General features: G+C 48.3%; 1 protein-coding gene across 7 annotated transcripts in view; it reads left to right on the top strand.

The window, feature by feature from the left end:
• The first annotated feature begins 13,457 nt into the window (after positions 1–13,457).
• EBF1 (EBF transcription factor 1) overlaps positions 13,458–16,499 on the top strand; it is a 393,446-nt gene continuing 390,404 nt past the window's right edge. For all 7 annotated transcript variants that reach the window (XM_059917603.1, XM_059917602.1, XM_059917601.1 and 4 more), the window contains exons 1-2: positions 13,458–13,621; positions 15,795–15,951. In XM_059917603.1, the coding sequence (XP_059773586.1) occupies positions 13,488–13,621; positions 15,795–15,951 (291 nt within the window). In that variant the 5' untranslated portion in view covers positions 13,458–13,487. The remainder of the gene's footprint in view (positions 13,622–15,794; positions 15,952–16,499) is intronic.

The following is a 16,499-nucleotide window of genomic DNA, read 5'->3' as shown; positions in this document are numbered from 1 at the left end:
CCATTTGTATGTATCACCTGTGTTTTGTAGCTGCTCTCACACTACGACGGCAGAGTGAGTACTTGTGACAGAGGGAGTATATAGCCCATGAACCCTAAAGTATTGACTCTCAGCACTTTACAGAAAAAGTTTGTTAAGCCCTGCCTTATAGCATTGGAATCTTCTCTTGGATTCTCTGATTCAGCTCACAGAAGGGTGAAGAAGGGTGGAAGATTCTGTGGGAGGTTTTTATAAACTATATTTGGAAATGGCTTCCATCAATTCCACCTACATTTTATTGGCCAGAGCTCAGTTGGAACCATACCTAGCTGCTAGGGAAGCTGAGAAATGCAGTCTTGGCAATGGCCCAGGAGGAAACACATAGCAGTTCGCCACAGACTGGTACTGTGCTAGACTCTTCCATTTCCTCTATCTTCGTTGTTCCTCAAAACAACTGTTTAATGAGTACAGTACTACTTTGCTGATGAGGTACCTGAGGTTCAGAGAGGTTAAGCAACTTGCCTCAAGGTTGCTCAGCATCAAAATAGTGGGAGTGGGGATTTGATAGTCAGGATATCTTGCTCTGAATCTTGCACTAGTCTCTCTGAAAAAAACTTTTTTAAAATTGTGGTAAAATACACATAACATGTACCACTTCAGCCATTTTTAAGTGTACAGTTCAGTGGCAAATACAATATATTTTGGAGAGTGGGGAGTTTCTTAGATTTTGACAGGAATTTAAAAGCTCAGGGCTTTCATTTCAATGATACTATTAAAAAGTTAAGTATAGGGCTTCTTCCCTGGTGGCGCAGTGGTTGAGAGTCTGCCTGCCAATGCAGGCGACATGGGTTCGGGCCCTGGTCTGGGAAGAACCCACATGCCGCGGAGCAACTGGGCCCTTGAGCCACAACTACTGAGCCTGCGCGTCTGGAGCCTGTGCTCCGCAACAAGAGAGGCCGCGATAGTGAGAGGCCCGCGCACCGTGATGAAGAGTGGCCCCCGCTTGCCGCAACTAGAGAAAGCCCTCGCACAGAAACGAAGACCCAACACAGCCAAAAATAAATATAAAAAAAAAAATTTTTTTTTAAAAGACCTGAAAAGAAGAAATACATGGCTAATATCTTAAAAAAAAAAAAAAAAAAGTTAAGCATAGTCAGACTTATCTGGATAATTTCCAAAAAACCGAGTACTGACATAAAATTTTTAACCTCACATTTTAGTTTGTGTTTATTGGTGCCAACAGTGATTCTTTATTGTCATAAGCTGGCACAAAAGGGACAGAGGTGGATTTGCTGCTGAAATAACTCCTTTAAGCTTTTCCTATACCACATGTATTAAGGAATGCTTTATGGTGGTTCAAAAAAAAGAGAAAAATGGTAGAAGAATTGAGACATTACACCAGACATAATTATACAGACATACCAGCCTCAAAGAACCTACTTTTTTGAACTCAGAACCATCTTGACATTTGAGTGGCAATTTAGTTTCCACAAAACAATGTTTTCCAGCATTTTATTATTGTTCATTTATAAATCTTTGCTTTTGTGGTGTTTTTCATTATTTTTATAATTTGTTTTCACAGTTGTTTGTGCCATATGCATAAAGAATTTATCCCTAGTTTTATGCTTGTGCATATTTAAGTAAGATAGTAAAATTAATTTAAATAAAAACATGAGGGATCCAGGAGAATATTTTCTTTTTAAAAGGTATGTGTACAGTCGTCCTTGGTATCCGAGGGGAATGGGTTCCAGGACTCCACAAATAGAAGAATCCAAGGACGTTCAAGACGCTTATGTAAAATGGTGTAGTCCAGTCAGCCGTCCATATCCACAGGGTTCCATATCCAGTGGATTCAACCAACCTTGGATCCAGAACGCAGGGATACGGAGGGCTGACTGTATATGACTCAAGTTTACAAAAGACCACCCCACAGAGATAGTTTTCTTTTACAAAAAAGTTATATTTGAATGAGGAAACTGTACCAGTCAGGACAGACTAAGCTAAGCTGCAATAAGCGAACCCCAAATCCCCGGTGGCTTAAATCACTTGCTTACATTAAATCTATTGGGTATTGGCAAAGACCTCTGCTCATTGTGATCATGGACAGCAGGACCCCAACTGATGGATCTACCCTTGGTAATACCTCTGGTTGAGGGGAGTGACTACTCTGGGTCCTCTCACTTCTAAATAAATGCTCTGGCTCAAGTAGGTCAGATGACCACACCTAACTACAAGCAGAGGACTGTAATTTTGGGGGGTACCCAGAGGAGACAGAAACCAGGAATCAGCTCACAGCAATAATGTGTGTAACAGAAAGCATCCTTCATCTTTCTGTCAAGTAGTACCCTGTGCCCTGATTTCAACACTTTCTATTCCCTGGTAGAGTTGCAGACAGCTTTCTTAATTTCATGGGCAGCTGTGGCTCTTGGGTTACAGCCAGACCTGGTTGCTTACTAGCCACGGGACAAGGGCAAATCTCAACCTCAGCTCCTCCCTTGTGAAATGGGGGAGAAATGTCACTTGCATGGTTTGTTGAGAGGAGTCAAGACAATAACTCATGTGAAACCTCCTTCTCAGTTGTAAACTATTATCCAAAGGAAGGTAATAGTATTGCTTTTGGTAATCAGTCATACCACACTGAGGATAAAGAACAGAGAGTAATGATTTCACCCTACAGCACTTGTTACATGATCAATATTTTCTCACAAAAATTTCCTGAAAATTCACGAGAAATTTCTTTAGGTGATCTGCTCATGAAACCTGAAGAGAAGAGCTCTCCAGTAAAAAAGCAGAATGTTCCTCTTGGCTAGAAAATGAAAAAGCATTTTACATGGCCCCAAATCTATATGGTCCAATTTTCTAGCAGATTCCTACATTAAAAAAATGTGAGGTTAAAGAAAAGAAGCACTATCTATCTTTTTTAAAAGCAGTAGCTTTAAGTTGGGGATCAGTATGAAAAAAATTACAAATGTCTCACAAAATAGTGCTGAGGATAGAAACAAGATTCTTGTACTACTGTAGCATTGATTCCTAAAACTGAAATCACCCAAGTATCTTGGAGTTCTAGTTTAGTAGAACTGGATGGCATCCTAAGATGGTCTTGTCCAACACTCTTATTTTCCAGATGAAGAAAGTAAGGTCTGGAAATGTTAATTGATTTGCCCTAGATCATGTTCCTTAAACACAAGTTGGTAAGTCAAGTATTTTTTCCATTTCCCCAACCTGAAATTATAGAGATGAACCCAGTGGAGGAAGAAATGTTTCTCTGTTCCCTCATACAATTGCTAATAAGAATCTCTTCTAATCAGAACCTATAAAATTCCCTACATTGTGTATCTGCAAGTGGACAAAGGGCCCACTGGAAATTCTTGTGAAGGTCTAGCAATGATTTTGAGATTCCTTTTCTGCCTATCTAAAATTCAATTGTTTCCCCATTTCAGAATTTTCAAAATGATGTTTTAATCCACAGGAAATGTATGAGTTGAGTAAGAAAATAAGATACCAATTTCTCATTGAATAATTTCATTATCTGATTATTCTATTTAATTAGAGGTGGAAGTGTACTTTTCATCCTAGGGGAATTTTCACATTGTCCGCAAAAAGAAAAAGAAAGATAAGCTACCTTCCTAGGCATATTAGTCAGGAGAGGTTGGATTATGCTGCAGTAAAAAATCTCTGGGACACACAGTAACAAAAGATTATTTCCCATTCACGTTAAAAGTCCACTGTGGGTTGGAGGGCTCTTGACTTTTTGCAAAGAGTGGCAGGTGGAGCGAAACTCCATCTGGGGGTGGCCAGCAGCTGTGACATGGGGAAGGGGATTTGGTGAATTGCACACTGGTTCTTAAAGCTTCTGCCTATAAATAACACATACTGCTAATTCCTCATTTGTCAAAGCAAATTACAAGGTCACATCTAAATGCAGAAAGATCAGAATACTTTAATCTTACTATGCACCTGGAAGAAGAAAAATCATAATTTTGGTGAGCATCTCTAATGGCTACCATACTAGGAATAAAAAAAGAAGAAAATAAACAGAACAGGACCCACAGCCCCACAGCACGTGACCCAGCTGTCAAAAAGCCAGCATCTCACACCATCAGTATGAATCAAATCCTCTATCAGGGGTAATAAAATACCTGTCAGCTATACAACAAAATCTCTTAACACATTAATTTGAGGCAGGTAAGATTTCCTGAGTCCATTTCTTCATCTTCATACATTAGTATTGCATAGAATAGGAAGCAGGTACAAGTGAACTAAACTAAATGTGGGGCTGGGATGAAGTTTCTAGAAATTCATTGTGGGCCAGCTAAATGGGGAGACACATTTATGCCTTTTGTGGAGTTTACTAGACTCATTTCTCTGAGGAGAAATCATTTCTTTGACATGATTATACCAATCAATAGAGTCTTTCTAAAATAATTTGACAGTAGAAAAGTTAGAGCCCAATCAGACAGAAAAGTTCATATTCACTTAAATTGCTAATAAGAGTAATTGTTTAATGGGTCACTCTACAAGGGCACCCTGAACCTTTAAAACTTAGCCTTTTGGGGAAATGTCTGAAGGTCTGGAATATGTTTAAACAAGCTTCATTTGTTTCTTTTATTTGGGTACAATTATTTTCTTAGATACGTATTTTTAAACTTTTAGTGTATTACTAGCAACAAAATGTTTCAAGTGGGGGGAAAAACTAGCCCAGAACGTCCCCAAAATTAAAAAATAGAGTTTTGTACTTTCCAGAATAATAAGCACCTTTACAGTCTTTCTTTAAATCCTTCTTGGTAAAAACCTACAAAGCAAAAGGAAAGGGTGAGAGTCAAAGTCTGCTGATTTACTGTTTAATTATATCTTTTCCCCCCACCCCTTAAAATCTTATAACAGAACAGGGTTAACATTAACACCCTAACCACAGTAAACCAAACATATTTTATTACATATTTTATGTTCAAGATGAAAATGAACATATAATAGTGAGATAATTTTATACAGATGTACCATGAATTCTCTGTGAATAGGGGTAAGTCGATCTTGTGTTTTGTGCCTTAGTTTCTTAAGCTATCATTACTAATTATATAAATAGCAAACTTTTATTGAGTATTGACTACAGTACCAGGGGCTGTACCAAATACTTTATATTTTCCCCTCACTTATTCCTTACAGCAAACCTACTTTTACAAACAAGGAAATTAAGGATGAAATGACTTGACCAAGGTCACCTATCTAGTTAACAGTGGAATGCTCTTTTGGGATAAATCATTGTGGTAACATTTCAACTAACGTATCTGATAATTGCAGTGTTTTTCTAATCCAACTGTCCTGGAGAGGAAAGAATTTAAATTGGCAGTGGTTTCTTTATTCATAAATATATGAATGCCCACTCTGTTCCTGGTCCTGTCTTAAAGCCTGTGGATATAGAGCTGAATAAATTTGCAAGGCACAGAGGTTAAGAAAAGTGGGTTCTGGCATCAGACCAACAGACTTGGTTTGGGATCTTCAGTGCGACTTTGGACAGGAACTCTAGCTTCACCTGAAAACTGGGAAATTATACGGATGCTTACTTCATGGTTTTCCTGGTAAATTAAATGAGATAATGAAAGTCAAGTGTTTAGAACAGTACATTGCATAAGATGCTCCATGATATGCTCTCAGTAAATACTAGCTTTTATTGTTATTTTTGTCATTGTCATTGGTATAAGCAACAACAGACATTGTCGAGGAGCTCCCTGATTAGGGAGGACGGGGAGACATTTAAAGGATATTTCCTGTCCAATATGATATGAACATTGGGCGAATCAGGAAAAGGCGTGAGTGACTGCCTATAGAATGGGATTGGAAAGTTTTCTCGGAAGAGGTGAACCTGAGCCGGTGATTGCAAGGGGAGAGGAGCTTCTCCAGGTGGAGAAGGGTGTAGGCATTCCGCTCCTGTACAAAGGTGCGGCGGCAAAGGTGTGTTTGGAGGAATCTCTAGGCTCTGGCGAAGTGGAACGTTCTAGTGAGGGCAAGAGGAATGAAAAGCGAATGGGAAACCAGTAGTGGGAACTTCGGTGGTCTGAACCAGGAAAGGCTCTGCCTTGGGCAGCAGTGACGGGAGGGAGTCAGGGTGATCGCGAGGTGGCGCTGTGGCTCCACGTAAAGGGAAGAATCGGACACCCGCGGGTCACTGCACGACCAGGGCAGCCTCGGAGAGCGGGGGGGCACGGCGGTCTTGGTGGGCTTGGCACCATCTTCATACAGCCACCAAATAATGACGGTGATAAAGATAATAAATACGCAGATAATCCGAAGCAGTCTCTTTTAGGACACACGGCATCAATAATCAAACTGTCCGCGAGAAGCAATTAAGAACGCGGAACTGTCCAGCAGGGATCAGTGCGCGCGCATTCCGGATAATTTGTGGACCCCGGGGGAACCTGCCTCGCCCGCCTGGAGCCGAGCTGGGCGCTAACGTGTAGCCTCTGGGCGGTTCCTGCGCCCCGTGGACGACCTCCTGCTACCTGCAGGCCAAAGGAGCTACAGTTTCCACGCCTGCCGTGGGGCGCTCAACCGCATCCTGCCTGCACCTTTCAACCGATTGGACCTGAGATCTTTGGGGGACTACTTCGCTGGGTTTCACATGCACATATGGACACACGAATCACATATGAGCTCCGGCTCAGACACGTGTACGATGCTTTTGCACACACATGCACACCCACTCACATAAACGAGGAATGTCTACACGTGACACATGCACACACTATACACATGCACTCGTGTACTCACGGTTGTGTGCAACAATCCTCAAGCACACGCGCACACATGCACCCAAGTGCGCGATGTCACTCACTGCCACACACTCGTATTGCACAGACCCACGATATGCAACCACTCTTCGTTTGTACAAACATTTGCACACTCACATCACACACATCCAACAAAGACCTCCAAGCGCGGAGCGGTGCGTAAATATCCAGAGAATTGCACGTTAAAGAAAACACACTCGAGAACTTTCTGTGACTGGGGCATCTCGAGGTTGTCTGCTAAACTCCTCCTCTCTTCTACTTTCCTCTAAGCAAACAGGCCTTCTCCTTCCCTTCTGCTCCAAATCCTCGAAGGCCTCAGTTTCCTTCTTTCGGATTTGCACTACAGAAGGGATGCTAATTTCCAAACAGCCCGGCAACCCCTGTTCTCCCAACCTGGAGTCTCCTTACGTGCGGGGATCGAGGGCCATTCAGACTCCAGAATCAATCAGCCTGATGAGACTCCAATCCTGCGGGCTGGAGGACTGTGGGGAAGGGTCAGGGGAGGAGTAAGGTCGTGCCCTGGGGCAGCCTTTGACTGGGACCTTTCTGGCAGTGCCCCTAACTGTGTTCTCTCTGCACAGAGTAACTTCAGCTTTTAGCTATGGTCATTCCAAGGCCATACGGCCTTCCTCCATTAAAGCGCATCCACAGGTGTCCAGATTTCTGCCCTCTGATGGGCGTCCCAGGCATCCCCACAGTCTTTTATTTAGTCTATTTCAATTAGGCGACTTTGCGTGCGCCTGGAGCTCTAAAACTTCAGCTAGGGCTGGGGAGAAGCGGCTGACTGGAGGTCACATAACAAATGTGGCAGAGCCAGGGCTGGAGCTGGCAAGACCCTAGCGCGCCCTGCCGCTGGCGGCCCCGAGAGACGCGGGCATCTGTATCTGACCGCTGGAATGCGCATACAGTCCGCGTATTAGGGCTTTTCAGAACCGTTTACCCTCCTCTCTGCTGCCTGCCTTCGGGGGGACAACTTGCGCCCACGTTCCTTTCTCATCCAGGATACCTACAGGCTCGAGAGCTAAAGGGGTCTTCGAGCCATGGGGGGCAAGCACCAAGGCGAATGGGGGAGATAAGCGCCGAAGCTGGGTGAGTGGTTTGGATCCAAGTTTCAGAGCATAGGCTCTGGAGAAATTTCGGCTCGGCGAGTTTATTAGCAATGCGGCTGTGGACAAGTTGTTTCATTTTAATCACAGAGCGTCAGTTTTCTCACCTGTAAAATAGGGGTGATCTTACCTGCCTTGTTTGTCTGTTGTGGGAATTCAGTGAGTTTATGCCCATAAAACCTTCAACAAATGGGATCTATTCTTATCTGGGGGCCGCCCCAGAGGAAACCCGAGAGTCTGCAGGATCGATCCGGGAAAGGTTTGTTCGAAACCCTGGCCTCAAGCCCTCGTCCCATGCAGACTAAGCGCTCCCAAGCCAGAGCCCCAGCGGTGTTATTTGCCTGATTTCTACCTCCTAGCTCTCTGTGGGTGACTTTGTCCCTCTCTAGGCCTCAGTTTCCCTGTCCGTGCTGTGGGAAGAGGCACGCTCCCAGGGTCTGGAAGTATCAGCCAGACTGGGTGAGCAAACCGGGGCTTCTCTGCAGCGCTGGGGGTCGGAATCAGGGTTCATGGTCCAGGGAAATGCCCCCTTCCCTTTGCCGCTTGCCAGAGCGGACTGAGAGCAAGGAGGTAGGACAGACGGATTTCCGGTGGAACCGTGGCCTCCTGCTCCCACGCATTCCTGGAGCGCAACGGGTAGAGGTATTAGGAGGGCAGGGGCAGGGTTTTGCCGCGGGCGACCGGGATCCGTTGTTTGACCACCCCCGCCGGCGTCTGGGTGCTGCTCAGGGGCCACTGCGGAGTTGCGCCCCGCTCAGATCCTCTCTTTCCCAGGGCCCCGGGCCACCACCCTCCACCCACCTATATCCCTCTCCTCTTTGGGGCAGTGCCTTGGCCTCTGTCCAACCCTGCCCGTGACTCCAGGCCGCGGAGGGACGTCTTCGGAGCCGGCCGCGTGCGGCAGGACTTTTCGCCTTTGGCCTTCATCGCCCCATATTCCCCTTTTCCCTTCTTCTCAGCTTTGAAGGAGGCATCTTTCCTCCGGTTTCACTCTGAGTGGTCTCTGGCTAGCGGCAAAAGGTAGGGGGCATTTCCCAGACAGGCGACCCTTCTGGGGGCGCGTCTTCATAAGGGGGACCGAAACGAGGGAATTTTCTAAATGACAGGTCCCAAGTCTGGCCTCCTGGGGGCGGACTAGCGGAGAAGATTCCCTCTTTCCCTGGGACGTCCCCCCTAGTCTTAGCTGGGCAGTGTTTATCTTGTCTCCGCTCTTTTGGGGAGCGGGTGTGTTTCTATTTGCTCTCCCCGGAAGTTACCGCGGCGACTGATGCTCTTCAGGAAACGGAATTGATCTCTTTGTGCCTTAAGAGGGTTGGGATATCCAAGAGTGAGAAGGTGTCAAAGGTCGGGGTGGGGAGAAGGGCTTGCTCACAGGGCCTGAGTTACCCCCGGCGCGGGGAGACCCCGAGGGCTGGGCAGCCTCGTCTACTGTCTGGAGCAACTGAGAGGAAGTGGGTGGACGCTAAACCGCGCCCACCGCCAGGCGGAAGAAACTCTGAGAAGCCCTGAGGGAGTCTTCACTCCAGGGGAAATATCAAGTCTTTCCAATTGCTCCTTCCACATATAAATTCATTCTGCTGTACATTTTCCTCATGTACATGTTCTTTACCCCTTACTTTCTTCCTCCCTAATTCTGCAGGTCTGGACAAGGCCTGAAAATCTGCATTTCTAACAAAATTCCTCCTTCCCCCATTTGATTAAGCTGATAAGCAGGGTTTACCTTATAAGTGATTACCCTGATAAGTTACCCTAAAGTCATATCACAAATATGCTACAAAGCCTGGGCAATGCTATACATACAAGTTTGTCTCTCCACAGAGGATGTGACTCTAATGTAAAAAAGGATGAAGACAGTCTCAGTACATACTTTATAGTCACCCCTGTACACACGTGTTTTGCTTTCTGGAGGTGGTGCAAACCTTACATGAGGGAAGACTGAAAAGCGTTTAAGGGATTTTTCAAAGTTTAAAACTGCCAGTGCTAGTTCATTATTCACCAGAGGAAATCCACAAAAAGGTACCATTCTGCTGGCCTGGGTGTTGTTCCCAGTTTTCTATCACCCTCTTTGTCTCTTTTCCACCTTCTCTTTAGCTTCCTTCCTACTTAAACATTTATTACTGAGTAAGAAAGCAAGATTGAAAGCACAAGGATACCCAGAAGAAAAACTACAAATACACTCTGCTTGATTAAAATAAAGTACACTCACCATCCCAGGTGAAGTATCTGCTGCCTCTGCATAGCCAAATGGACTTGGTCGTATCAAAAGATACCTGCCCCCTTTTATTTTTCCTCCCATGGCCTGGTGGATGTGGAGGTTGCCTTCCTCTTATTTAGTTCTTGGAGAGTACTGGCTCTGGGGCAGGAATTGGGCTGCTGAAGGCTTCTTTCTCTGGGCCAATTTCTCTTTTGGATCACGCAGCTTCAGGCCCCTCCACAAACACATCATTTGCAGAGTGCTTCTAGATTTGCTTGACCCCCCTAGAAATCCATCTGTTGTGTTGCTGTCACTGATCCTGGTGTTCAGAATGGCTGTGTCTCTCGTTTCTCTGTCACCTTTGGCAGTGATCTGATGCCCCATTGTGCATTCCCCATCACTGGGGTATGCACCTCACCAGACTCAACTTGGAGTCCTAACACTGTTTACTGGAGAGTGAAATGGAGGCTCAGGCAATTAAAGAGAGGGAGATCTCGGTCTTATGCCAGTGCTACCTGGGACTCTTTGATAGGAGGGTGGCCTCTGCTTCCTGGTCCCCCTTCTCTGAAGGATCCCCTCAGAGAAGGCAGGGTGTGGTCCAGGAAGGGGAAGGGATTGGCTCTGGGGACACTTTGGGCCTCAGAGGTTAAACTTGGAGCTTTGGGAAATTTTCAGCAGGCCAAGTTTCAATTGTGCACTTAAATTCTATAGAGATGGAGAATGTCCGGCTTCCCCTTTTCCCTCTTCACAAAACTATAATCCTTCCAGTGTTTCCACCAACATACCCCTCATGAACATCTACTGTGTGCCAGGAACTCTGGTGGGTGGTGTGGGGATCCTGATGGATCAAACAGATCTCCTCGAGAGCTTCTTGGAGGAAATGGCATTAATTATGGTATCAGGGAGGAAAAGCTCAGCACATTAAGTGGTCCAAATTAAATGGTATGAGACTGGGCAGGCTTTGTGCACAAGAGATAAAGCAGTGTTGAAGACAGTGGCCGTGTATCATCAGGCCTGAAACACAGTCTTTCAACTAGTTTATGAATCTGAAAGTGGCTCCCACTTTCCTGCTCTGCCAAGAGCACTAAGTTTAACTTCTGCCTGTCTCCATTCCATTCAACATGAGCATGTGTACTTTTCCATCACTGACCCCACGAGCTCCCTAAATCAAAGGGCCAAGAAAGTCCGGCAGAAAGGGGACCTGGATTTCTGGCAGAGAATTTCCCCAAAGGAGCCCTTAGCAGACTTGGCTGCAGTCGGGGAGTTCCTTTGAGGGCAATGAAACAGAAGTTCACCATGTGCTTATTAGAGGTTACAACCTGCTAAAAAATGATGAGGCACGTTACCCAGAAACATCTAGCTATTTCCTTTGCCAGCCACAAGCTTATATGTTGAAAGGTCTGAGGAAGGAGATCATTTCGTCTTCCCTTCCTTCCTCCCTTCTTCCCTCTCTCCCTCCCTTCGTTCCCTCCTTCCCCGATCTCTCTCTTTCTTGACAGGTGGCAGAGGCCGAAGTTGGGGGAAGGTTTGTTCAAGCCCCCCATTTTTCTTAAGCCCCCCATTTTAACAGGAAGAATGAGGAAGAGAGAAACCCTACACCAAATAACTAATCAGAGACGTTGTTTTTGCTTTGGTAGTTACTCTAAGGAAAAAACTATTTGGTGGGGAGGGGAAGAGGGGGTGGGGATTTATTCCGAGCAAATTTTAAAACGCAGCCTGGCACAGCTCCAGTGCGAGCATTCGTTAGGTAAACGGTGGTTTACCTATCCCGCGGGATGCTCCAGAGAAGTGAGCATGGGAGGACAGTGCCTAACGCCGGCGGTCTCCAGGCTAGCCGCGGAGCGAGAGGGGTTTCAGTGGATTGATTAGGGGCAGAGCCCGGTTCCCCCACTCCCTGGGGATCCACAGCGCCTTGCTTGCCGGAGCCCAGGGTCCACCCCTCCCTCCCAGCGTGGAAGCAGTGCCGTCCGCGAGCTCCCAGCGCCGATCTCACACACCCATTTTTCCAACCCACCACCCCCTCCTCAAAGCGAAGAGGTGGGCACCTGGCATGTGCGTCCTGCTTTTTCTGCCCGGGCTCTCCCGTCTCCTCCACTTTTGCCCCCGACGTCCCAGAACAGCGGAGCAGGACACGGCCCTGGGAGGGCGCAGCCTGTGCGCCTCGAGCGCGCTCAGGGCGCGGCGAGGATGCTTAACGGACTGCAATGGCCGGGATGCAGACCCCAGCTCAAATCCCTGAGAAGAATATCCTCCTCCCCTTCCTTCTGTCTCCCTTCTCCTGCCCGGCTCTGCCCAGCTCAGCCCCGCTCCTCTCCAGCTCGGACACGGGTACTAAGCGATCCTTCGCGCGCCACTTTGCGAAGAACTTTGGCCGGCTCCCCTGCGCCACCCGGAGAGGGATGTTAATGAGGGAGCGTGGCCCTGCGCTGAGAGCCAGCAGGCTTCTGCGCCGCGATTGGCTGCGGCGAGGCGGAAGGATGACGTTATGCAAATGAAGGGGCGAGTCATTGACGCGCGGGCCCCGCCTCCTCCCTTTGGGGTTAGTGTGCTTGTGTTTAGCTCTGGGGAGAGTCAAACTGGATTCCATAGGGAAAGCCTGCAAATCACTTCTATTTTAGCAAGGAGAAAACAGAATCTCCATTCAGCAGGGTCCACCTCTCTCTCTGTCTCCCTCTCCTCTCCTCTCCTTTCCTCTCTGTCTTTCCCTACCCCCTCCCCCTTCCCCCCACCCCACTCTCCCTCTCTTGTGTATCTGTCTATGGCAACCAGCGTCCTCCTCATCTATAGGCACTGAAAGGAAAGAAACATCTTTGGTTGGGAGAGAAGGAGGAAAAAAAAAAGAGAGAGAGAGAGAGAGGAAAAACTTGCCTGGTTGTGGAAAATGACACTTGAAGTAGCAAAGCCGGCAGCGCGAGTTGAGTCTATTGTTTCTTAAATTGCCATCAGGGTTTTTTTTTTTTTTCTTCCTGCTTCTTCAAGTGAACGGTACCTCTACAAAAGGAAACTCCAGCCCCTCCTGTCCTCCACCGGCCTGTGATCATTACAAAAAAAAAAAAAAAAGAGAGAAAAAAAAAAAGAAAAAAAAAGCACCCAAACCAAAAATTAACCAACCAAACAACCCCCAACAGCCAAGCATACATCTCTATTTTTTTAATTTTGGTCTTTTTGTTGGATTTTCCCTTCCTTTTTTCTCTCCTTTTTTTTTTCTTCGGGTTATCGCTCAGTTTTGAGCGAAGGTTTATATTTTTAAAAAATTTGCTTTCCAGCCCGCCTTGATCTTCTAGCGCGAGTTCAACGACTCAAAAAAAAAAAAAAAAAAAAAATCTCTGGCTGGCGTTTTTCTTTCCTTTTTTTTTTTTTTTTTTTTTTTTTTTTTCAAATTTTCAAGGGGGAGGAGATTTTCCACAAGAAAAGGTTGTTTTCATGTTTGGGATTCAGGAAAGCATCCAACGGAGTGGAAGCAGCATGAAGGAAGAGCCGCTGGGCAGCGGCATGAACGCGGTGCGGACGTGGATGCAGGGCGCCGGGGTGCTGGACGCCAACACGGCGGCGCAGAGGTGAGTACCGCTCGGGGACCGCGGCCGGGGAGGCAAGCCGCGAGCAGCAGAGCCGGGAGGTGGTAGCGGAAGCCGCCGCCGCGGGGCCGGGCCGCGCTCTTGCGTCTGCCGCTCGGCTCTGCTCGTCTCCGGGGCTCCGCGCTCCCCGGCCGCCCTGTCTTGGTTGCCTGCGGCCGCAGAGCCAGGAGCTGCCTGCGAGGAGCCCGCGCTTTACCGGCACTTTTCCCTGCCTGGTCTGTGACTGTTTTCATTTTGTTTTAAGCCTGAAGAGGCGTCTCACCCGTATGATGTTGGATATCTGTGTTTCTCTGTGATTGCTGTTTCTTTTCAGGCCGCCTGTCTTTTCTTTCTTTCCTTCCTTTTCCTTTCCTATTTTTTTTCTTTTCTTTCTTTCTTTCTTTCTTCTTTCTTTTCTTTGCCTTTTCTTCTCTATTTCTTTCCTTCCTCCTTCCTTTCTCTCCTTCGTTCTTCCTTTCCTTCCTCCTTTTTTTCTTTCTTCTTTCTTTTCTTCCCCCCCTTTAAAAAACTTTCCTTCTCCTTCCTTTCCTCCCTTTCTTCCTCCATTTTTCTTCCTTCCTCCTTTTCCTTCCTTCCTTTCTTCGTTCCTTTCTTCCTCCTTTCTTTACTTCCTTTCTTTCCCCCTTTCTTTTCCTTCCCTCTTCCTTCTTTCCTTCCTCTTCTTTCTTCACCCTTTCTTCCTCTTTCCTCTTTTTCCTTCTCTTAACTCCTTCTCTCTCCCCTTTTCTCTTTCCATTTCCCCCTAGAATCATCTCTTATTTCTCCTCTCTGGTTCTCCCTCCCTCTCCCTTTAGCTTTCAGTTTTTCTTGGTCCATCCGAAGAACAGCAACTCCTAACTTTAATTCTGATGTCTCCTAAAAGTCTTCCCCACCATTTATGACCATGGCCCCTTCTAGCCCCTCTGCCACTCTCAGCTCCTGCATGCTAGGCTGTATGGCCTAGAGGCACTGCTTTTGGAGATTGACCTGGGGGAACTTTCCTGGGCACCCTCAGTACCTTTTCTGGGGACTCCTGGTCCCAAGTGAGAAATGGTCCCCCCCTTTTTTAGGCCACCAGCTGGGCTTGTGGGAATGGGAGATCTGGTGGCTCCATGCTCTCTCCGGCCCAGAGAGGGCGGAAGGGGAAGAATGAAGATGACTAATTACATCATCTTCATCTTCTCCGGACTGGGGACAAGTGTCCACAACACTGTTCCCATCCCCGATGATAATAAGGATGGGGGTGGTTGGTAGTGAGAGTGAGTTGGGTAACTGGGCTAGAAGCGAAAGTGTGTGTGTGGGGGGGGGCGTGCGTGTGTGTGTGTGTGTGTGTGCGCGCGCCCTTGTGTCGGGCAGGTCGGGCTGTCAGTGGCCGCCCTGCGCCCCTGGCACCCCAGGCTCCAGCCCCCGGGAGGGCGCGCTCAACCGTCAGCCCTTATCCATAGGATTTCTGGAAAGGGTGTGAGGATTTCTGTGGAACCCCGAAACTTTGTCAGGACAGGTCTTTTAAAAAAACACCCAATTCCCTTTCCCACAGCGACCACTCCTGACTGCTCTGAGTTCCACCCGCAGATCCTTTTTCTCCACATGCTTTATTTGGGGGGTGGGGACAGACGGCTTCCCGAGGCCGGGCACCCGCGGCTGGCCGGGGGCTGTGAGGGGGGGGCGGCACATGAGGTTTCCCGGAGGATGGCTGCTGCAGCGAGGAGTTGAGCATGTTCCCCATCCATTCTCACCTGCCCACGGGACATTCGAAGGGGTGGCGAGAACCAACTCCCATGCCCACCCTCCCTTTAAGTTGTAAACGACCGGCTTTATTCCACGATCGCGCTTCACCTCATCCACCGCTACTTTTCTTCCTCCCCACGCAGCGCGCGTCAGGTCGGAGTAAACGCGTACAGCGTTTTCTCTCTTGCGCAAAACCCAAACTAAACTTTCACACCTCTTCGTCGAGTTCGGGGGGCCGCGCAGGTCCTCGGCGGGGAGGACTGGGCAGGCGAGAGCACGCATGTCCCGTCGCCGGGTGGGCCCGGGGCGCCTGAGGGGGCGCGTAGGGAGCCCACAGGGCATTTTGGGGGCAGAGAAGGTGTTTGAGGGTTCGCGCGTGTGTAAGGGGTGACAAGCGGTCGCGGTTGTTGTCCCGCTTAGCCGTCTAACTGTGCGTCTTTGGCCGCAGCGGGGTGGGTCTGGCCCGGGCTCACTTTGAGAAGCAGCCGCCTTCCAATCTGCGGAAATCCAACTTCTTCCACTTCGTCCTGGCCCTCTACGACAGACAGGGCCAGCCCGTGGAGATCGAGAGGACAGCCTTTGTGGGGTTCGTGGAGAAGGAAAAAGTAAGTGGGCGCAGCGCCGCTGCCCCTCGCCCCCAGCCGGGGAGCAGGCTCAGGCGCTTCGGGAGGCGAGCTCCTCGCGAGTGCAAAGCATCCATAACACACTCCCGCGCGGGGTCCCCCAAGCCACTTCCCGTTCTGGGCGAACCCGGACTCCTAGTTCCTGAGGTTCTGCTCCAAAAAAGTTCGTGCTGAGTCCCCAAAGATGGAGAGAGGCGAGCCCGGCTTCGCACTCCAGAGTCAAGGGCGCTGGGGATGAGCCCGCCCTCGACCGCGCGACCACGCGTGGCTCCTGTCTCTGCTGGCCCAAGCTCGAGCCCCCAGGCCCTAGGAACGGGATCGCCTGTGCGAGCCCCACGGAATTTTTTAGAAAGTTAGAGGGAGCAGTAAGGGTCGGGAGGGCGGCAGAGGGATCACAGTTGGCCGCAATTTCTGCTGCTCCCGGGCCTGTCCGTCTCCCAGGCCAGGGGTCCCTGCTTGGGGAAAGTTGCCTCGAAGTCGGTCCACTAGCTCACGCCGACCTCTCTCCTGCGTCTCTTGTGTCTTTGCGT

This window comes from Balaenoptera ricei, chromosome 3 (assembly GCF_028023285.1).
Source record: "Balaenoptera ricei isolate mBalRic1 chromosome 3, mBalRic1.hap2, whole genome shotgun sequence".
NCBI lineage: Eukaryota > Metazoa > Chordata > Mammalia > Artiodactyla > Balaenopteridae > Balaenoptera > Balaenoptera ricei.
This window is presented reverse-complemented; position numbering and strand designations above follow the sequence as displayed.